The sequence below is a fragment of the Bubalus bubalis genome, chromosome 9 (genome assembly GCF_019923935.1).
Source record: "Bubalus bubalis isolate 160015118507 breed Murrah chromosome 9, NDDB_SH_1, whole genome shotgun sequence".
In the NCBI taxonomy this organism is placed as follows: domain Eukaryota; kingdom Metazoa; phylum Chordata; class Mammalia; order Artiodactyla; family Bovidae; genus Bubalus; species Bubalus bubalis.
In genome coordinates, this window is record NC_059165.1 from 93191765 (window position 1) to 93212846 (window position 21082).

At 54.7% G+C, this 21082-nt stretch overlaps 2 protein-coding genes across 9 annotated transcripts; one reads left to right on the forward strand and one right to left on the reverse strand.

The window, feature by feature from the left end:
* Nucleotides 1–182: 182 nt before the first annotated feature.
* On the forward strand, nt 183–4253 carry CRB3 (crumbs cell polarity complex component 3). Of its 2 annotated transcripts, none has more exons than XM_044948036.2 (5): nt 183–1486; nt 1847–2028; nt 2999–3072; nt 3581–3724; nt 4063–4253. In XM_044948036.2, the coding sequence occupies exons 2-5, from the start codon at nt 1947–1949 to the stop codon at nt 4132–4134; spliced, it is 372 nt and encodes a 123-aa protein (XP_044803971.1). In that variant the 5' UTR covers nt 183–1486; nt 1847–1946; the 3' UTR covers nt 4135–4253. The 2 variants fall into 2 exon arrangements, with proteins under 2 accessions (XP_044803971.1, XP_025149108.1); XM_025293323.2 differs by having other exon boundaries at nt 207–1486; nt 2996–3072.
* Nucleotides 4254–4581: 328 nt separating this feature from the next.
* Nucleotides 4582–14057, reverse strand: DENND1C (DENN domain containing 1C). 7 transcript variants are annotated; one of them, XM_006045121.3, is made up of 23 exons: nt 13910–14057; nt 13005–13069; nt 12879–12922; nt 12677–12726; nt 11825–11944; nt 11673–11742; nt 11411–11491; nt 11258–11323; nt 11102–11155; nt 10879–10989; nt 9964–10064; nt 9812–9857; nt 9604–9705; nt 9389–9514; nt 8309–8413; nt 7466–7556; nt 7329–7369; nt 6787–6858; nt 6146–6190; nt 5968–6075; nt 5696–5775; nt 5342–5549; nt 4582–5230 (listed from the first exon to the last, which is right to left on the reverse strand). In XM_006045121.3, exons 1-23 carry the CDS (start codon nt 13924–13926, stop codon nt 4640–4642), a joined length of 2394 nt encoding a protein of 797 aa, XP_006045183.1. In that variant the 5' UTR covers nt 13927–14057; the 3' UTR covers nt 4582–4639. The 7 variants fall into 7 exon arrangements, with proteins under 7 accessions (XP_006045183.1, XP_006045182.1, XP_006045181.1 ...); XM_006045120.3 differs by having other exon boundaries at nt 11411–11563; XM_006045119.3 differs by having other exon boundaries at nt 4582–5549.
* Between the last annotated feature and the right edge of the window lie 7025 nt (nt 14058–21082).

Genomic DNA, 21082 nt, shown 5'->3' on the forward strand with positions numbered 1-21082 from the left:
AGGTCCCGCCCACTAGTTTCGGGCGCAGTTTCTCGATTCACCATTAGGGGGAGGGGCGCCCAGACCTTTTGACAGCGAATAATAATAATAGCTAACGTTGATTCATTGCGTTGCACAAGCCTGGTCTTTTACTCACTTCTCGCGTCGTCTTCTTTAAAACCCTAAAACGTAGGTGGGACTGGTTTTCGCACTTCACGGATGAGGAAATAGGAGGTTAAGCCGCTCACCCCAGTCCATATGCCCAGGAAGGGGCAAAGCAGAGATTTAACTAGACCTTGGATTCTTACCCATCGTTGATCTATGACCTGGAAGGGATTAATTTTCCCTTAACCATAACTCTTCAGTGTAGAGTCCGCAGGATGAGGTCGTCTTATCACCATCGTCCTTTATCCAAAGATACAGCCGAGAGGGCAATATGGTTCCCTGGCAATATGCTCAGATAGGTGTGCTCTAACAGGTGTGTTCCAGACAAAGCCTCTTATAGAGGGTCTCTTCACAGACGTTTTCATTCACAGATGGCCCTTGCAGGTGCCCTGCAACATAGGGGGATACAGGTATTTTCCCACGGAGATGTCCCAAACAAACGGTTTCTCACAGGTGCATCCTTGACAGATGGACCTCAGTACACACGAGCCCCGCTTAGATGTGCTTCTGTTAGAGTGCCCCACGCAGGCGTGCTCAGATCTCCCTCTCACGTGAGCTCAGTTCTACGCAGCTGTCCCTCCTGCAAGGTTGTTTCCTCCACCTCATAGGTATGTGTCTCAACAGGTATTCCTCCACCCAGGAATGCGTTACACAGCCTCCGCCACCACAGGTGTATTCCATTTAAATATCCATCCATATGAAGCTTTTTCATATAACGGTGTCCCCTACAGGCGCACTTCAATGCAGGTGTGTCTTGTACAGGTGTTTCTAATGTCTTTCCACACGGCAATTCCTCCTGCAAGTCTTGTTCATTTCATAGGTGAGCCATGCAGATGCATTCCCAAAACAGATGTGCCCCGCGCCACAGTGCCTCAGCCAGGTGTTTAACATGCAGGTGTGTTCTCTACAGCTGTTTTCCCCACAGGTAGGCTTCCATTCAGCTATACTCCAGATAGATGTGTTTCAAGGCAGATGTGTCCCTCGGCGTTCTTACAGATCCGTGCAGATGTCTTCCTTACACCTTAGCTCTCATGCAGGTGTGTGCCACATAGGTGTTTTTTCCTTAGAGGCTCCCCATCCCGGTCTGCCCAAGACAGGAGTGCTTCACACACCGATGTTTCCATGCCCTGTGTGTTTCCACACCTGGACAATTCTACAGGTGTACCTGCAGTGCAGGTGAGAGGCCCCTTTTACACCTGCGCGCTTACACTTCTTTTTATGCCTTCGGATTGTAGGATTGGGTTCCCGTTACAGGTGCGTCCGCGGCGCGGCTCCGCCCCCTCTAGGCCCCGCCCTCTCACTAGGCTCAGGTGCAGAAGCCGGAAGTGCGCTCCCCTCCCAGGTGAGTGACTAAACTTTCCGGGTCACGTGAGCGGGCGGAGCTGGAACTGTGCGACCCAGCCACTGATCGACGTACCGAGGGTTCGAGCGAAGGACCGGCATCCAGACCCAGAGCGAGGTCGAAGGTGCCCGGACCAGGTAAGGAGGCAGGTCGTGCGGCTGGGCCTGCCGCCCCTTCCCCCCTTCCTTCCTCTTCCCCTTTCCCTAGCCCAGGAACGCGCCGCCCCGAGTTAATCTTTAATCTCTGACCTCTGGCGGCGGGGCGGGGCGGGACTTGCGGGTGGCCAGCACGGGTCGCCCCTCCCAGGGGCCTGTGCCTGGATCAGGCCCCCTCCCCCACGCCCTGGTCTTTCTCCTTCAGCTCCCAGGTGCGGGGTCGAAGGTACCCCCAGCCGGAGATGCGGTAGGAGCGGCCCCCGCGACAAGCCCCTTCCCTGTGCCACCAGCCTGTCACCCGGCCCATGGCGAGCCCGAGCCTGGAGCCGCTTCTGGCGCTCGGCCTGCCACTGCTGCTGGCCCGCTGGGGCCGGGTCGGGGGGCAAGGTAGGTACTGGTCCGGGGCGCTGGGGGTCTGGGCTCTGAAGAGCTATGTCCCTGGAACACGGAGAGGTCAAGAACCCAGGAGCGGGCATGTGATGCCTTGGGAGCTGGAGTCGATAGAGTCAGAGCTGGAGGGTTAGAATTTCTGTGTCCTTCCGAATTGGAAGGTTGGAGTTGGTCTAGTAGAATTCCTGAGTTGGGTGGAATTGTGAGCTGCTGAGAGAGGAGGCCTGCGGGCCGGAGTCTCAGTAAGGTTGAGGACTTGGGGAAATGCGAATCAGGAGGAAGCCTGCCTGGGGCTTCAGGCCCAGGTTGAGCAGACTGGCCTGAGGTGTGGACCCTGCCTTTTTGCCCTCTATTCTAGTTTCGGGTGCCTGGGGGGAGGTGTGTGAGTCAGACACTCCCGGGAAATACGGGATCCGCCCAGCTCCTTAAGGGCTGAGGGAGGGCCGGGGAGGTGGGTTGTTGGGGGGAAGGGTTGGGTTTCCAGACACTATCCATTATAATAGCCCCCAACTCAGTGCAAACTGCAAACTGCTGTTGGTTGATTACTCGCTGCTGGGCTACCAGGGGTGGGGGTCCCCAGAGAAGCAAAATCAGTGAGGCCATCCCCTTCATGGAGGGTACCCACAGAATGAAAGACTCAGAAGGGCAGAGTTCTAGTGAGGGGAAATGCCCAAGGATGATGAAGATGTTTCCAGATGGAAAGGAATAGATGGGGGTTCATTTATCTTCTCTGGAGCTTCCCAGATGGCCCAGCAGGTAAAGAATCCACCTGCCATGAAGGAGCTGTAGGTTCGATCCCTGGGTTCGGGAAGGTCCCATGGAGGAGGAAATGGCAACCCACTCTAGTATTCTTGCCTGAAAAATCCGGTGGACAGAGGAGCCGGGCAGGCTGTACAGTCCATGGGGTTGCAAAGAGTTGAACATGACTGAGCAACTTATCATTGTCTTCTCTACCACTCCCCAGCAGTTTCTACGACCTCCACAAGTGTGAACACCACCACTACTCCCTCTGGCCCCAGCCCTGGTTCCAATGGAGGCCTGGTGAGTTGAGTGGGGAGGGTGGTGTATAGGGGAGGAGGGCAGAAGGGATTTTATTGAGGAGTCCCTCAGGTAGCAGATGGGAGGGCCTAGACTTTCAGGGATGACTGGTTGGGTTTGGTGGGGGGAGGCATTGGAGAACCCTATGGGAGAGATCAGAAGGCCAACTTGGCAAATGGGGAGACCAAGAATGCCTGGAAGGGAGTGAGCAAGAATACCCTGCCTGGCAAGGTCAGGAGCCCCCTGTGCCTCTCAGGCAGGGGGAAGGGGGAGCTAGAAGCTTAGGTGTGGCAGGCACTTGGAAGGAGGACCCCAGACACAGCAGGTGGAAGAGCCCAGGAGCCCAGGTATGATAGATGGGGATCAGGAACCCTGGGAGAAGGAACCCAGTCACCCAAGGTGGCAGGTGTTGGGGGAGGGGATTACCATCCCTAGAGGCTTCTCCGGGTCGGGGGGTGGACAGGATGTCCAGATTCAGGGGTAACTCACACCCATCCCCCCTCCCCCACAGTCACAGGAGGCCACCACCGCCATCATCGTGGTTTTCTCTCTCCTGGCTGCCGTGCTCCTGGCTGTGGGTCTGGCCCTGCTGGTTCGGAAGCTACGGGAGAAGAGGCAAACGGAGGGCACCTACCGGCCCAGCAGTGAGGAGCAGGTGGGTGCCCGAGCTCCACCGCCCCCCAACCTCAAGCTGCCGCCTGAGGAGCGGCTCATCTGAAGGCTGGGGCTGGCCGCAGCCACCAACACTGCTCAGGACTGCCCGGCACTCGCTCTCTCACAGCCACCGAGACACCGGCCTCTGATGGTTCCGGAGGACTTGGGGGGCCGCGGGGCACCTGCCGGGCGGGCTCTGCGAAGCATGCCGCCTCTGCTTGACTCTGCCTGCAGTTGGGGTGCCAGGGCTGGGGACCCACCTCCTCGCTTGCTGCACCATCGGTTATCTGTCCCGCTGCCGCACAGGCCCGACACTCCCCCCCTCTCCTTTCCTTTCAGTTCTCCCACGCAGCTGAGGCCCGGCCTCCCCAGGACTCCAAGGAGACGGTGCGGGGCTGCCTGCCCATCTAGGTCCCCTTCTTCTACCCATCACCCTTCCTGGTTGTGTGACCTTGGGGGAAGGCAGAGCCCTCTCTGGGCAATCAAACCCACCCAGTGCTTAACAATAGACAGGAAGAAGGTGCTTCTAAGACTGTGCCTTTGATGGCAGGGGACACTGAGGCTGCTCACTTTACACATATATCTATATAGTGGGTGGTGAGATATAAGACCTTCCTGTGGGCTGGTAGGAGTAGGAAGTAGCCTAGATGAAGGAGACTCCTACAGGGCACATAGGCTGTTGGGAGAGGAATTCTAAGTTCTCAAGGGCCCTAGGGCCTGGGAGGGCTTCCTGGAAGGGAGGGGCTTTTAGCTGTACCTAAGAGCCAGCCGGAGGTTGCCTCTGGAGGGGAGGTGGTGAGTGGTGTGGGTTTCTGAGCAAAAGAGGGCTCCCAGATAAACTCATCAGGAAAATCCAGCTTTGGGCTCTTGAGGCTTTAATAACAAGGGGCCAGAGTCTCTCCCAGATCCTTGGTCCTTAACCTTCAAAACACTTTTTAAGCTCAGCGACTCTGGGCCCGCTCCTGGCCTGGGGCTCCTGCCAGTTGCTTGTAGGTGCAGCTGGGGACCTGGGGGCTTCTGGCTCCTCGAGGGGCTGGAGGTGAACTGCGAGCAGGCCCTCTGAAGGTGAGGCTCCGGGGTTCTCTGAGGAACCCGGATCCGAGACAGAATCAAGGGCTTGGGATGTCCAGGTAACACCCAAATTGGGCTCAGGTTGGGGGCTTTCTGGAGGGCTGGGCTGGCTGGGTGCTGCCAAGAGCTGGGAGCAGAGGTCCTCCTGGGCTGTGGGATCTTCAGTTGCTTCATGGGGAGGGGAGAAGTGGAGAGGCTGGGGCTCTGTGGGAGAGGATCCAGGGTCCCCTTTGCTGCTGGGGTCTGCAGAAGCTGTCAAAGACTGGGATGGAGACTCGATTTCTGTGCCGGTCTCTGAGGGCAGTTGGCGAGTGGGGTGCTTCCCTGAGCTTGTGGCATCCGAAGGCTGAGAGGTGTGCAGAGGCAGCAGGGGCGGGTGCTGGGGCTCTGGCGGTTTGTCATCCGCTTGCCAACTCGACCTTCCTGGTATGTCAGGCTGGGTAGGGGTGGGAGATGGGCAGGTTGCTGGCCTTTGGATGAAGCAGGTGCTGGCTGGTTGGATGGACAAATGGGGAAGGACTGGGGGGCCGGGGAGTGGGGCTCTCACCAGGCTGAGGCAGCTGTCCAAGTCCTCTCTGTGGCAGCAGTCTAAACTCTGGCTGGGCCGCAGGCTACCAGTCCGCGTGGCTCTCGTGCTCAGGCTATCCAATATCTCACTTAGCAAATCCAGTTCTTCTCCAGACCCCAGGAAGCTGCCGTCCAGCGCTTCCTCTGCCCACGGGTCCTGAGCATCCTCTGGGCTCAGGGAGGGTGTCCTGGGTGCAGATGGACAGCCTCAGGTTTCTGCCCCAGACCAGCTGCCCTGAAGTGTCTGGAGTCTGGGGACCCACTTTCCCATCAGTCTTGGCCCCCCCTTCCAACACTACCCACCCCCCGCCAACCCCCTGCCTTGGAGTCTTACCTCTCTTCCAGGGACTCAGAAGGTTTCTCTTCCAGCCTGAGTCTCCTGCTGGGGCGACTCCTAGGGCGAAGGGGCCGATTCTGCAAAGGACACATTTGGGGGCTGGGGGCAGGGCCTCAGGAGCTACAGAATCGGGGGGCTCTGTGAATGGGGGATGGTGTGGGCACCCCATTTGGGGGTAGTTGAGATGTCTGGTTGGAGGCAGGGAAGGAGAGAAGGACTTGGTGATAATTCCAGGTATGTGCATTGGCACTAGGTGGGGGGAGGCTTACCTGTCCAAAGTGCTGGGTGATAGGCAGGCGCTGCTGCAGGCGATCTGAGCGGCTGGTGAGGGAAGGGGCCCTCAAGGAGCCCCCCCTCTGCAGGCCAGAGTCCCCTTCCTAGGAAGAGGGTGGGTAAGCCAGGAACTGCTTCCCCCCACTGTCCCCTGGCACTGGCCACTGACTTTACCTTGTACATGAGAAGACTCTGCACACCCTTCAAGCCGCTCTTTGCCTGTGGAGGAACCGAAAGAGTGATTTGACACGGGCATTTGAGAACCAGGCCCTCCACCCCCGAGGACAGATTCATCTCACCATCTGCTCATGGGTGACTCAATACATTCAGAATCCCCCTGTACAGCTAAGGAGTCAATACAAACATGCCTCTTTGACTAATACAAAAGGAATATTCCCTGAGGCGATAACCCCCAAATGAAACAGGCAGCGGCAAAGCCGGAACACCGTAAAAAGTCAGTGTTCAAAAGCCGAGCGAAGAATAAAAATTCAACAGACGGTTCGGAGCTGCGGGAGCCGGTCCCAGGAAACTTTTGCATTTGGGAGAAAAACAAAACACTAAGCGTGGAAGCAGGAATGTTAGTGTCTCAGAAGGAATACCCCAAGATGTTTGCCGAAGAATCCTGGTGATCATTTTTAAATAGGAAAGATGATCTGACAAACGTGAAAGAACACAGTCAATGGAAAATAAAAGTAGGAAACATTGCAACTGGTTTAACTGCTGGTTCAGTTCTGATAAATTGTCCTCTAAACGGAAGGTTAAAATATCCTCTGGCTTGGTCACCCTGGTAACTGGTCTGTCCACCCCAGCCTCACCGAGCGGTACATGTTCCTGACAGCTGGTTGGGTCTTGGCCTTGACGGAGTGCAGAAGGGCACCACCACCTTTCTGTGGAGAGAAAGCCAAGGCAGAGAGGCATAGGCATATCCTAGACCCCACCTGCCCACCTGGGCTGTGTGTTGCTGGAAAAACCCTTTTCCCTCTCTGAATCTTTTTATTAAATTAAAAAACTGAGTTATAATTTACATACCATACAAGTCACTTGCCTTACTTGCACAACTCAATGATTTTTGGTAGGTTTACAGTAGTTGCATAACTATCACCATAGGCATAGAGGTTTTTTGTTTGTTGTGTGTTTTGTGTGTGTGTGTGTGGTATGTGGGATTTTAGTTCTCTGACCAGGGATCAAACTCCCCTGCCCTCTGCGTTGGAAGTGCAGAGTCCTAACTGCTGGACTGCCAGGAAAGTCCCTCTCCCTGAGTCTTGATTTTTTTCACCTCTTTCTATAAATGGGCATAGTGAGGATGTCTATGGGTTTAATTTAATCCTGTGATAAACACTAAAAGTGGTATTACTACCTTCAGGTTGTCTGCCCAAAGCTGGTAGGAGCGGAGTGTCCCTGCAGAGAAGAGAGCAGAGAGCATAGCATCTTCAGGTTGGGCTTAGGTGGGGGTGCTGGTGGGGTGAGGGCTCTGAGGCCAGGTGCAGACCTTACCTGAGGAGGCCCCACTACAAGTGATCTCCTGTTCGAAGAGGTCTGAGAAGCCTTCACCTGTGTTCAGCTTCTCCAGTCGGCCTTCGATGAACTGGGGGTGTGGGAGAAACAGGAAATCAGGGTGCCCCAAACATTAGAATGCAAGTTCTAGGGATCTACTCCTATCAAGACAGAAGACATCCTTGGCCCCACCCTTCCCCAACATGAGGCCCCAGGAGTCTGGAGCCCACCTCAGCAAGTCAGAGGTCCACCCCTCCCCACCCCAAGTCAGGATCTGTCTTCAGAGACCAGGAGAAGTAAGACTGCCACTCCACACATGCCTGCCTCCTCTCAGTGACCCTGGGAAGAGGTCGACTCCACCTCCAGGGACCCTAGAAGCCAGTTCGCCCTGAAGGACACTGAAGTTCATCCAACTCTCTTCCCAGAACCCAAAAGTCCGGTTCTACCTCCCCCTCCCCTCATCCCTAGGGTCCAAAAGGCCGGCCTGCCTCCCCTCCCCGCAAAGGGAGTCTGACATGAACCTCCATCCTCGATCCAGGAGGCCCCCGCGTTAGGACTCAATAATTTGGTTCCAGCCCAATCTCCTCAGGGACCTAGAAGTAAAGCTTATCCCTAGGAACTCAGATCAGGGGGCTTCCATTTTTAGAGACCCAAGAATTCATGTCTCTCCCACCCCGGAGACCCTGGAGTGGGGGATCCGGCAGTGGGGGATCCACTTTCTCCCCGCCGGGTGAACCCAGGCGTCCATCCCTCCAGCCCCGGCTCCGCCCTCTGGGATGCGCGCAGCAGCGCCCCTAACCCCGCCCCTCCGGCCTCGGCCCCGCCCCCAAGGCTCTGGCCCACCTGTTTGAACAGCTGCAGGTGCACAGCCCGCCGGTGGAAGGCCTGCAGCGGCGCCCCGGGTTTCTGGGCCAAGAAGGCTTCTTCATTGAAGGTGACAGGCTGGCCCTGGAAGAAGGACTCGAATTCTAAGCTCCTCGCGGCTCTCCTGGATCCCTTATTCTGCCTTCCTTATTCTACCGTCCATCTGTGTAGCGAACATTGATGGAGTGCCCCTGTGTGCTTGAACTCCAGCAGGACTTCATGGGCAGCAGGGAGGACCTGGGCTTTTACCCGGAGGGGGGTGGCAGATGGGACCTGACTCATGCTCCTAAGTGACCTCTGGCGGTTGCGAGGAGGTCAGACTATGGAGCGTAGGGGTGAGAACCCGGAGAGGGGACTTACAGTGACTCGATGAGAGCGCTGATTCAGGCAACAAACAAACAAGAGGGGCCAGAATGGAGTGGAGACAGAGGAGGAGGAGAAATGGACAGTGTCCGGCTGAGTTCAGGGGCAGAGCTGACTGGAACATCAGATTCTCAAATGATCGAACTCTCTGACGACCTTTTTATAGAACAGTTGTGAGAAACTGGGGATATGGGTGGGGAGGGTGTCAGGGTTGAAAGTCAGCAGATCAAAGCCCTGGCTTCAACACCCACCTGCTGTGGGTTTTCTCCAAGCCTTGGTTTTTTCATATGTAAACTGGGACCATAATAGTATCCCTCTCATTGTATTGTTATGAGCATTGAGATAATAACAGCAACTGTAAACCTCGCGTTTATCTATTGCGATGTGCCAAGCACTGTCCGAGCATTTCAGACACATATGACCTTTTTGGGTGGGTACTGTTGTGGTCCCATTTTACAGATGAGCAAACAGAAGCGCTAGAGAAGGAAATGGCAACCCACTCCAGTACCCTTGCCTGGAGAATCCCATGGACAGAGAAGCCTGGAGGGCTATAGTCCATGGAGTGGCAGATAGTCGGACACGACTGAAGCGACTTAGCACGCAAATGGAAGCTCCAAGTAAGCACTCCATAAAAACTGGGTATTATTATCCTGCAGGCACCCACGGGGCTGCTCCCTTCTCATTCCTGCTACTCACCGGGCTGCAGACGAGCGCATCGCGGTACCCTCCGAAAAGCAGGGCCTGGGCTTTGAGGAAGAGACGGGACACCCCTTCCCCAGGGGCCAGCGCGACCTTCCTTAGCCGCAGCCTCAGTAAAGACACCTGGGGGACAAGGGGGCAGCGCTGAGCGGGCAGGTGCTGAGCCTCGCCTACCGGATGTGGCAGGAGGCTGGGGAGCGGGTGACACTGACCACGTCTGGGGGCAGCGCCTGCACATCGTCGAAGGGTGTCTCCAAGATATTGGAGTCGACGTTCATCATCACGACGTCCTCCAGGGCTTTCTCCCGCACTCTCTGCATTGAGGAGTCGGAGGGGGTGGCCGCTCAGGGCCCGAGGATCTCGGGCGGGGAAGGGTACACACTCCGCCCGCCCGTGCCTTCCAGGCCCGCTCCCGCTTACCTCAGCGAGACTGGCGTGCACTCCGATGAGGTAGGGCATAGGCGCGCTGCGGACGACCGAGGGGGCCCGGTCACGCAGGCGCCGCCCCCGGGTCCCCAGGGCCCCAGGCTTCTTCCCCAAGCCCTGCTCCCTCCCAAGGCCCCGACCCTCACCAGCAGTAGTCCAGTAAATGCGGCGGCAGCGTGGGGATCAGCACGTGCTCCCAGTGCATGGGATACAGGAGAGCGCAGGACGCGTGGACACAGGAGGTCAGCTGGGGACGGGTGGAGGGGACCTTGGAGTCAGAGCCTGGACTCCCAGCTTCAAGGATTCCTCGCTGGGACGGTGGCTCCCCCGACTTCATTTCTCACGTCCTCAGTCTCCTGTCTCCCTCCACCCCTTTCCTCAGGGAGTACTGGGTAAGAAGTGAAAACTGAAACACTTTCACGTGAAGGCCAATAATTCTGCAAATTACAGTGTTGGGGGCTGGTGGTGCCAGGACTCGGCACGTGCTAGTCTCTTTCTCTCTAGGGGGCGAAGCTAATATTCAGCTCTCCGGATCACTCTCTTTAGGGGTAGGACAGCGACCCAGCCCACCAACCCCATCCTGAAAGAAGCAGAACTAGGATTGAGCCGGACCTGGTCTCGCCTCTAGGGGTGGAGCAACGGTTAGCCTCACTGACCCCACCCCTAAAGAGGTGGAGCTAGAATTCACCCCCACCCTCCCTAGCGGTGGGGCCAGCATTCAGCCTCCATTTCCCCTGTCCTTCCTCTCTAGGGGCGGAGCTAGAATTTAGGCCTCCCTGCGCTCACCCTTCGGGGGGCGGAGCCAGTCTTGTTCCGGCCCGTAGTGGGTGGAGCCTGGGCTCAGCGCACCAAAGCCAGACTATACAGCATCCCCCTCGGATTTCCCCCAAGAAGGTGGAACCAGGGTTCAACGCAACCATGACCTTCAAAGGCGCAGAGCCAGGACTTTGTCATCGGGTCTCGCCTAGTGGGGTTAGAGCTAGGAATCCGCCCCGGTTGTCCCGCCCCTAGAGGCCAAGCGAAGCCTCTGTCCCTCCCTGGCCCGGCGACCCCCGCCTCACTGTGCTCAGTTTGCTAGACGTGAGCAGGACCCTTCGCTCTGCCAGGAGGGCGGCGAACAGTCCCACGATGTTCTCGTCGGTCACCGCCACCACTAGCTCCGTTAGGTTCCTCTGAAGAACAGAGAGAGACGCTGGACACGAGGGACCACAGGATCTCACAGCTCCCTCCTGGTTTCTGGACCTCTACCCTCCCCCAGAGCTCCCTCCCGCGGTCTCCACTCACGTTCTCAGGAATGGATGGCAGGCGGCTGGAGTCGGGAGCCACGAAGCAGGAAAGCTGGCGGGGGATTGGGGGAATGGGGGGAGGGAGAGGACTGATCAGTCAGTGGATTGTCCTCACGGGGATCCCAACCTTCCAGGGTTCCCCATCTCTGCTCACCGACATGTTCTTCCCAGGGACAGGGGACTGCAGGCCTTCTGCACTGGCAATCCTCACTCCACTGCCCTGGGGGAGAGATGTACGGTGTACTCCTCAGGGCCTGGGTGCAGCCTATCCTGCCACTGGAGGTCCGCCGCCGCCGAGGGTACTCACCAACTCCAGATCTACTGAGGCCTGGGTCCCAGGAAGGGGCTGCTGCAGCAGATTTAGAAGAAGTTCGTCCACCTCTGAGACCTGAGTGGGGGTGGGATATCTGAGCCAGGACGTGGGTTGGGGACTCTGAGGGTCTTGACTCAGGCTGGAGGTCTGGGAGGAGTCAAGGGGCCCAGGTCAGGCTTGGGAGGCTGAGGGCTTGGGTGGTGGTGGGGCGGGGGGCTGGGACTTGTGCAGAAATGACAGGGAGGGTTGGTCTCACTTGGTCTTGAGCCAGGAGGTCCCCCACTGTGTTCAGCAGCTTGTAGAACACCTCAAACCAAGGCAGGTGGCTGTGGAGAGTGGACACAATTTCCATGGAGTGCCCCTGGACAGAGTCCCCAACCCCCACCCCCAGACCCCCAGCTCCCACACCTGAGGATACAGAGACAGCTGAGAGCACCAGCCCGCAGGCGGCAGAAACCAAACCTGCGGGTGCCGGTCAGATCCGTGAGCGCGAAGGTGAAATGCTGTACAGCGGTGCTGGGGGGCTCCCTGGGAGCAGGAAAGGCTCTCAGAGACCTGGGCATCCCACCCCTGTGAACCCTCCTCCCCTCCATGCCCCTGGCAATGCTCCTCATACTGTGTCCATCAGTCTGGGGCCCTGGGCATATAGGTCCCTAGTTGACAGGATCCTTGATTCTCTGAGTCCCTGGGTCCCTCTGTCCCTGGTTTTCTGAGTCCCTGGATCCCTCAAATTCCTGGTTCTCTGAGTCCCTGGATCCCAAAGCCCCTGAATCTCCAAGCCTCTGGGTCCCTGAGCCCCTGGGTCCCTCAGTCCCTGGATCCCCCAGTCCCTGGATCCCCTCAGTCCTTGGATCCCTAAGGCCCTGGGTCCCTGAGCTCCTGGGTCTCTGAATCCCTGAGTCCATGGTTCCCTGAGTCCCTGGATCCCTGAGCCCCTGGGTCCCTGTGTCCCTGGATCTCTCAGCCCGAGGCCCAGGGTCCCTGAGGCCCTGGGTTCCTGGACCCTTGGATCCCTGGGCCCCTGGATCCCTGGGCCCCTGAATCCCTGGGCCTTTAGAACCCTGAGTCCCTGGATTAATGAGTCCCTTTGTGTATAGGTCACTATTTGTCAAATTCCCTGGGTGTCTGAGTCCCTAGGCCCCTGAACCTCAGACCCCTGGGCATATGAGCTCTGCTGTCTGAGTCTCTGGGTGTTTGAGTACTGAGGGTCCATGAGAGGTCTGGATCCCTGGGTCCTCGGGTGTCTGCTTCCTTCCATACCTTTCCACATCAAAAGGGAAGCAGAATTTAGGCACCATCTGCATAGACTCCTGGGGATGGAGAGAAGCACACACTGCTTGGCCACTCAGCTTGGGCCCCACCGCAGAGCTCCCGGCGGTGGTCTGTGGTCCCAGACATTGGGGCCCCTCCCCCAGAGGAACAGGCCCTGGCCCGGGGAGAAGAAAGGAGCCAGCCTGCATACCTGGTCCTGGAAGTCTGGGGGGAACTGCCGCAGGATGGGGGGATCTGCATGGAAAATGAGCCACTAAGTTCAGGGTCCCAGGCCCACCCTCCGTCTCCCCTCCCCCAGCAATGGCCCCTGACTCACCTTTCTGCAGGGAGGCAGGGTAGGCTGCTTCAAAGAACCAATCAAACAGGGCAGGGGGACCCCTTCTGTGGGACAGAAAAGGGTTTAGTGGGTCCAGGGACTTGTTTCTGTGTGTGCCTGCACATGTGCGTGACTCTGTGTGTGTGTGTGTGTGTGTGTGTATGTGTGTGTGTGCACGATTCTATACTGTGTCTGCCTGAAAAGATCTGACTCTCCAGGTAAGACTGTGTGTGTGTGTGGCCGAACCAGTACACCCCCCTTTTCTTGCATAGCCGGTCGGGTCACTGGGTATATGTGCAAGGCCCTGCCCCAAGACTTCATGGGGCCCTGGGGACTGACCCCAGGTTTCCTAGCCAAGGAAAGAGGGCAGTGTGCCCTGATCCTCCTGGGAAGCCTGCAATCTCTGCCTTCCTCCCCTGGGCCTCTCCCCACACCCACCATGCAGAGGCTTCGGGGACAGAGAAAGAGGATGGGAGGGAGTGCAGACACACTGTCCCAGACATGGGGACCTCCTCACGCTGAGCTTCATCCTCACACTGACATAAATCCCACACAATCAATCACACACACACATGGACACACAGAGTCCCTCTTCCCCCACTGCTGGCCCCGGAAGCCAGACTCCCCATCACTGAGATGTAGCAAAAGGCACACGCTCAGAGCAACAAACTTAATCATACAGAGGGAGAGGGAGAGAGACACTGGGGAAAGTCCCAGAGTGGCCTGAATGTGCCTGAGAGCAGAGTCCATACTGTAGGCCAGCTGAGTCCTGCTCTGATTCCAGCCACCTGCCCCTGTGACTCATGGTCCCTCCCCGGCCTGCCCCAGCCTTGCTCCCCTCAGCCCCAGCCCAGGCCTGGTCTGGGAATCTTGGTCCAGAGGATGGGAGAGGGGGCAGCTCTTACTCAGCTGTGGATCCCATGGTCCCTGGAGGGCTGGCCCAGCGGGACCCTTTCCCCAGGGGTCCTGGGGGCCTGTGCTTTCTCGGGGCTGGGCCCTGAGCCGTCTCAGCTTCCTGTGTGGCTGAGAGAGGAAGTTTAACGGGTGACGTCCCCAGAGGAAGGCTCCTGCCCCCACCCACTGTGAGAGACCCAGGCGTCTTGCCTTCTAGCCTTCCGCAGGATGGGTGGGCAAGAGGTCTGTAGGCTCAGAGGCCAGATCCCCTGCCAGGCCTGCCAGGCTGGGCCACGTGTGGACCCCACCATTACATCCAAGCCTTCCCTTCTCTGTAGCAGCCCAGGACTCACAGTTTGCCTAAAATGCTTCCTCTTCTCTTAACTCTTTTCCCTTTGGTCCATCTGCACTGGCCATTCCTCATGGGACCGCCAGAGGGAGCCAGGATGGAGAGTGGACACGGAGGGTGGGGGGGCACCAGGAAGGTGGATGGACAGCAGACAGAACACAGGCACCAACAGGCAACACACAATGGCCAGGAAGTGACCAACACAAACAGGCCAGAGCAGTCACAGACCGCAGGCAGACACAGAGAGATACCCAGTTGTAAAGGCAGCACATAGTCACAGACACAAAGTGACAAGCACAGAGGGACAATACATACATAAAGAAGTCCTTGTCCATCCAGACGACAGGCGCAGGGGGATAACGCACAGGCTGCACCCAGCAAACAGTTCCAGACGGAGACAACAGTTGTCAATACAAATGGCATATCAGAGAAACAGAGCCAGACAACAGCCCGAAATGCACAGGGCACAGATGCAGAGCAGTAACAAAGGGACAGACACGGTCAGGGCTCAACCTCAAGTCAGATTCATAGCCGGACATAGTCACACACACACAGAGACACACAGCAGTGTTGTGTGTCAGAGACACACAGTGTCAGAGACACACCCAAGCAGTGTTGCAGACTCAGAAACAGACAGACACCTGGGACAGTTGTCATGTTGAAAAACAAAAATCAGTAGACACACTTGAAAGCACCAAGGCAGGAGACATTTATGGTCATGCACATACATGCAAAATCCCACAGACAGGGACTTCCCTGGTGGTCCAGTGGCTAAGAATCCACCCTCCCGAATGCAGAAGGCTTGGGTTCAATCCCTGGTCAAGGAACTAGATCCCACATACCGCAACTAAGAGTTTGCATGCCACAATGAAATGCAGTGCAGCCAAATGAAATGAATATAAATATTAAAAAAAAAATTCCAGAGTCAAAATGTTGCAGAGTTTTCAAGACTCCTCGGCTCCCTGCAAGATGTTGAGAATGTCTGTGTGGATGGAGGCGTGCATTTCTATGAGTCCACATGTGACCTGGTGTGGCTTGGGGTATCTGGGGTGGAACACGGTGTCCGTGTGCCTGTAGAATTTGTGTCTACTCCATCAGGCTGCGTGAGAATGTGGATGACTGGGGATTTTCCTTCTGTGCCTGTCCACATGACTGTGGGTGCAAGGGTATTTCCACTCTGGGTGGTGGGGGGTAAGTTAGTACATAAGCGCATGAACACACAGAGAAATATATACATACAGACACAGCCCTCCAAGGCTTCCAGCCAAGATATATATGGATGAGGCTGATCACAGCTCGGTCCCCTCTTTCTCTCCAAGGGGAGCCAGGGCTGGGGATCAGGGGTACAAAATACTCGGGCCATCCCTCTCTGCTTCACCCTTTGGGGCCTTGCTATAGATTGCATATTTATGGGGCTCCTTGAATTTATATTGTAAATCTCTCTCTTTTTTTTGGTGTGAGGAGCCAGGCTTGATGGATCCTAGTTCCCTGACCGGGCACTGAACCCAGGGCCATGGCAGTGAAAGCTCGGAGTCCTGACCACTGGACAACCAGGGAACTCTCAATGCTAAATCTTAACCCCTAGGGTGGTGGTATTAGGAGGTGGGGAGTGGGTCTTTGGAAAAATAATTACATCATGAGGGTGAATCCCATGAATTGGATTAGTCTCCTCTTAACCCTGAATATTCATTAGAAAGACTGAAGCTGAAAGCTCCAATATTTTGGCCACCAGATGTGAAAAGCCGACTCGCCGGGAAAGACCCTGATGCAGGGAAAGGTTGAGGGCAGGAAGAGAAGGGGGCAACAGAAGATGAGTTGGTTAGATAGCATCACTGACTCGATGGACATGAATTTGCCCAAACTCTGGGAGATAGTGAAGGACAGAGAAGCCTGGTGCACTGCAGTTCACGGGGTCGCAAAGAATCAGAAACGACTTAGCAGCTGAACATAACCACCACCAACGAACTCATAAAGGAGATGCCAGAGAGATCCATCACCCCTGCCACCATGTCAGGACATGACAAGAAGACTGCCATCAGTGAACCAGGAAGCAGGCTCTCATCATAACTTCCGGCACCTTGATCTTGGACTTCCAGTTTCCAGAACCGTGAGAAAGAAATGTTTGTTATTGATAAGCCACCCAGTCCATGGTGTTCTGTTAACAGCTGGAATGAACTAAGGCATAGCCTTTGCAGAGATATTTCAAATCCTTCTTCATTTCTGGAATTCAGTCCAATGGGCAGATCCATTGGGGGTGGGAATGAGAGAGGAGCTCATGCTCCTTTGCGAAAGTGGGACCCCATCTGTCCTTGTTTCTGCATCTTTTTTTTTTTTTTGGCTGTACTGTGCAGCATGCATGATCTTAGTTCCCCGACCAGGGACTGAACCCGTGCCCTGTGCAGTGGAAGCATGGAGTTTTAACCTCTGAACCACCAGAGAATTCCCCTGTTTCTGCATTTGTATCATAAGCAAACATGGTGCTTGTTTCAGAGATCCCACGAAGGTTCAGTGAGAGATTTCATGTGATATATTTAGTACAAAGTCACGCCTGAATCAAGCTTTTGGTATGTTCTGTCCATGATTAGGGGAGATGGGTCAGGGAATTGGTTAAGAGAATAATTTTGGAGTTAGAGATACTTGGGTTCAAGACCTGACTTAGTTCTTTAACATCTCTGTGACCTTAGGCCAGTCATTTGACCTCTCTGTATTAGTTTTGTCTGGTTATGTAATCTATCACCCTATAGTTTGTGGCTTAAAAGAACACACATTTAGGGACTTCCCTGGTGGTCCAGTGGCTAAGACTCTGCGCTCACAGTGCAGGGGGCCTGGGTTCAATCCCTGGTTGGGGAACTAGATCCTACCTACCGCAACTAAGCATTCACATGCCACTGCTGAAGATCCCACGTGCCGCAGTGAATGTGCTACAAAGATCCTGACCTGACACAGCCAAATAAATAATAAACATTAAAAAAGCACACATTTATTATCTGAAAATTTCTATGGGGGCCAGGGCTCTGGACACAGCTGAGTCGGGTCCTGTACTGCGGGGTCTCTCTGCTGTAATAAGGTGTCAGTTGGGCTGTGGTCCCTTCTGATGCCTCAACCAAAAAAGGATCTGCCTCCAAACTCACGGTGGCTGTTGGCAGGAGTCAGTTTATTGTGGATGGAGCACCGCAGTTCCTTGCTTGGCTGTTGACCAGAGGTTACCCTCAGGTTTTGTTTTGTTTTTTTTTTTTGCCATGGGGACCTTCCCAACCTGCTTCTTGCTTCCCCACAACAAGCAAGCTGAAAAGGCAATAGAGAACTCATCAAGGCAGAAGTCACAGGCTTTCGCAAGCCAGTCTCAGAAGGAGCATCCCATCGCGTTTGTCATATCCTGTTGAGCAGAAGAAATCTCCGGGTCCAGCCTGTGCTCAGTGGGAGGGGAGAACACAAGGGCGTGAACAGGGAGACAGGCATCATTGAGGGTCATCTTAGAAGCTACCTTCCACCTTCCCTGTGTCTTTGTTTTCTTTCTTTATCTTTAAAATTAAAAAAAAAAAATTAGGGACTTCTCTGGCGGTCCAGTGGTTAAGAATCCATCTTGCAATGCAGGGGATGAAGGTTTGATCCTTGGTCGGAACTAAGATCCCACCTGCCTCAGAGCAACTAAGTCCCCACACCACAATTACTGAGCCTGAGAGCCACATCTAGAGAGTCTATACACCGCAGTGAAAATCCCATGTGCCACAGCTAAGATTCAACGCAGCCAAATACATATTTAAAAAATTAAAAAAAAATTTTTTTTTTGGTCACCACGTGGTTAGTGGGATTTTAGTTCCCTGCTCAGGGATTGAATTTCTGCCCAGGTGGTGAAGTTCAGGTCCAGGGACTGAACCTCACCCCTGCAGTAAAATCAGAGTCCCAGTGACTGAACCACCAGGGACATCCCTGTCTCCTTTCTTTGAAAGTGAGAAAACATGGGAATTCTCTGGCATTCCAGTGGTTAGAGCTCTGTGCTTTCACTGTGGAGGGCAGGGGTTCAAACCCTGGTCAGGGACTAAGATCCCACAAGCCACGTGGTGCAGCCAATAAATAAAGGAATGCACTTTATTTATCATACATCTTTATTTATTTTTCGCTATGCTGGGTCTTCGTTGCTGTTTCTCGAGTTGTGGCGAGCAGGGGCCACTGTCTGGTTGCCATGGTTGTGACTCCTGGGCTCTAGAGCACAGGCTCAGTAGTTATGGCTTATGGGCTTAGGTGCTCTGTGGCATGTGGGATCGTCTCGGACCAGGGATCGAACCCATGTCTCCTGCATTGGCAAGCAGATTCTTTACCACTAAGCCACCAGGGAAGCCCCATACATCTTTAATTTTTTTTTAAAGGAAGAAAAGAATACACCTCACAGTGTGTTGTAAAGTCTCATTGATTCGCTTGCTCCTTCGTTCAGCTAATAGTTACTGAATGTCTGTGTTGCATAAGCTGGTCTATACATGTGGTGAGCAATGTAGACAAGGTTCCTTGAAGCTTACCTTTCAGTGGGGAGGGAAGGGGACAGACAAAAGAAACTAGAAATAGACAAGATAATTTGTGTTAGTGATAGGTGCTATCAGGGAAACACCTGAAAGGAGAAAACGGAGGGAAAGTGACTAGGTATAATTTAGAGTCGCCAGGGCAAGGCTGCTCTAAGCAGGTGTCCTTTGACCTGAAACCGGCAGAGAAAGAGGAGCCAGCCATGAGCACACCTAGGGGAAGAAGGAGCAGGAACTGCATGTGAAAAGGCGCTGAAGCTGCATGAGCTGAGCACGTAGAGGCCACTGTAGTTTCAGCTTCAGGAGGGAGGGGGAAGGTGATGAAGTTGTCATCATCAGAGTAGAGACCAAGGTGAGAAGTCTAGGTTTCAGTCTGAGTAAGAGGGGAGTTGTGGGTGGGAGGGTTATTATTTGCATACAAAGGCTCCTCTGACTGCTGTGGGAGGAGGTCATTGCACACTGGGGGAGTGGGCGGAGGTGGGGGTGGGGGTGGGGGTGGGGTGGCAGGCAGCGGTGAGCCCAGGGAAGTGATGAAGGGGATTGACTGGGTGAGCAACAAAGATGGCTTAGAATGGAGTGTAGATGGGAGGAGTGAACTCGCTCAGTCATGTCTGACTCTTTGTGACCGCATGGAGCCTGTCAGGCTCCTCCATCCATGGGATTCTCCAGGCAAGAATACTGGAGTGGGTTGGGGAGGAGAGGAGGGGTCAAATTCAGGACACATTTTGGAGACAGAGACAACTGGATTCAGCAAAAGATCTGAAGAATGTTTTGGGTCTAGAAAACAATGAATCAAGGCTGACTTCTTTTTTTAATCTTTTACTTTTAAAAAATTTATTTTTAATTGGAAGATAATTGCTTTACAAGAGCTTCCCTGGTGGCTCAGTGGTAACGAATCCACCTGCAATGCGGGAGACTTGGGAGATGTGGGTTTGATCCATGGGTCGGGAAGATCCCCTGGAGGAGGACATGACAACCCACTCCAGTATTCTTGCCTGGGAAATGCCATGGACAGAGGAGCCTGGTGGGCTACAGTCCACAAGGTTGCAAAGAGTTGGACATGACTTGGTGCCTAGACAACAATAATAGGGAGTTTTTCTGTGGCCATGTCATATCTAGGATAATAAAGACAGCCAAGCTTGTTGCCTAGTTCATCATCTTTCTGGTCCACCGTCCAGTGATGTGCTGAGCCTGCTGAGATGGGGGTGGCTGCAGGCTGGATTTCCCAGGCTATCTTCCTCCTGGCTGTAGTGGGACCCAGGGAGGGGGCTGGGGCCCCATCCGGAGCTGGTGGTCCAGTGGAAGAGCTGGGTGGGAAAAGTTGGTTGGCTTTCAGCATCCCTCACTTTCTCTCTGTCTCTCTCCCTCCTAGTTTGCCTTCCTGTGTACCAGAAGCTGGGGGGGAAAACTACATTGCCCAGAGTTCTTTGCAGCTCTGGTTCTGGATGCTGATTAGGTTCAACCCTTGAGCAATGCTCCTGAGAGATCTGGAATGTAGAAGTGAGACAGAACAGTGTGTGTGTGTGTTTAATTATTTAAAAATAGTTTTAAGTTCATTTTAATTAATTTTGTTCAGTGTCCTAGTGGACCTCTCTCTGTGGCTTTGTGAGTGTTGGGGTGGCGTTTTTTAACTCAGTTATTTCCTGTGGCAGCCCTCTGATTCTCCAGTCTGCAGAGGAAGCAGCTCCCAGGGTGGTGTTCCAACCTATTCTAGGGCTACACCAAAGAGGGCCTCATAGGCAGCAATATCAGCATCACTTGGGAGCTTGTTAAAAATGCAGTTTCTCCCCTTCCCCCTGCCCCTTACTGAATCAGAGATTATAAGATGGAACTCAGGAAGCTGTGTTCATGCAAACCTTTCCTGCTGACTCTGTGCTGTGCTGTGCTGAGTCACTCATAGTCGTGTCCGACTGTGCGATCTTGTGGACTGTAGTCCGCCAGGCTCCTCTGTCCATGGAATTCTCCAGGCAAGAATACTGGAGTGAGTTGCCATTGCCCTCCTCCAGAGGATCTTCCAGACCCTGGCATCAAACCCACTTCTTTTATGTCTCCTGCAGGTTCTTTACCACTAGCGCCACCTGGGAAGTCCCCTCGTGACTCTGCTGTACATCAAATTTAAGCAGCATTGGCTTACAACCCTCTCTCCCAGCCCCTCCAGAGATGCTGTAAGCCCCTAAATCCTCACTCTAAATGACTCGTACAGCTGCCAAGTGGATGCCTGGGGGCTCAGCAGGGCCCTCCTGCTGAGTATCCAATCCCTTTCTGCTTAATATGCCTAGAGTCTCCCACACTGAACACTGGCTGATAAAGTACAATCAGAG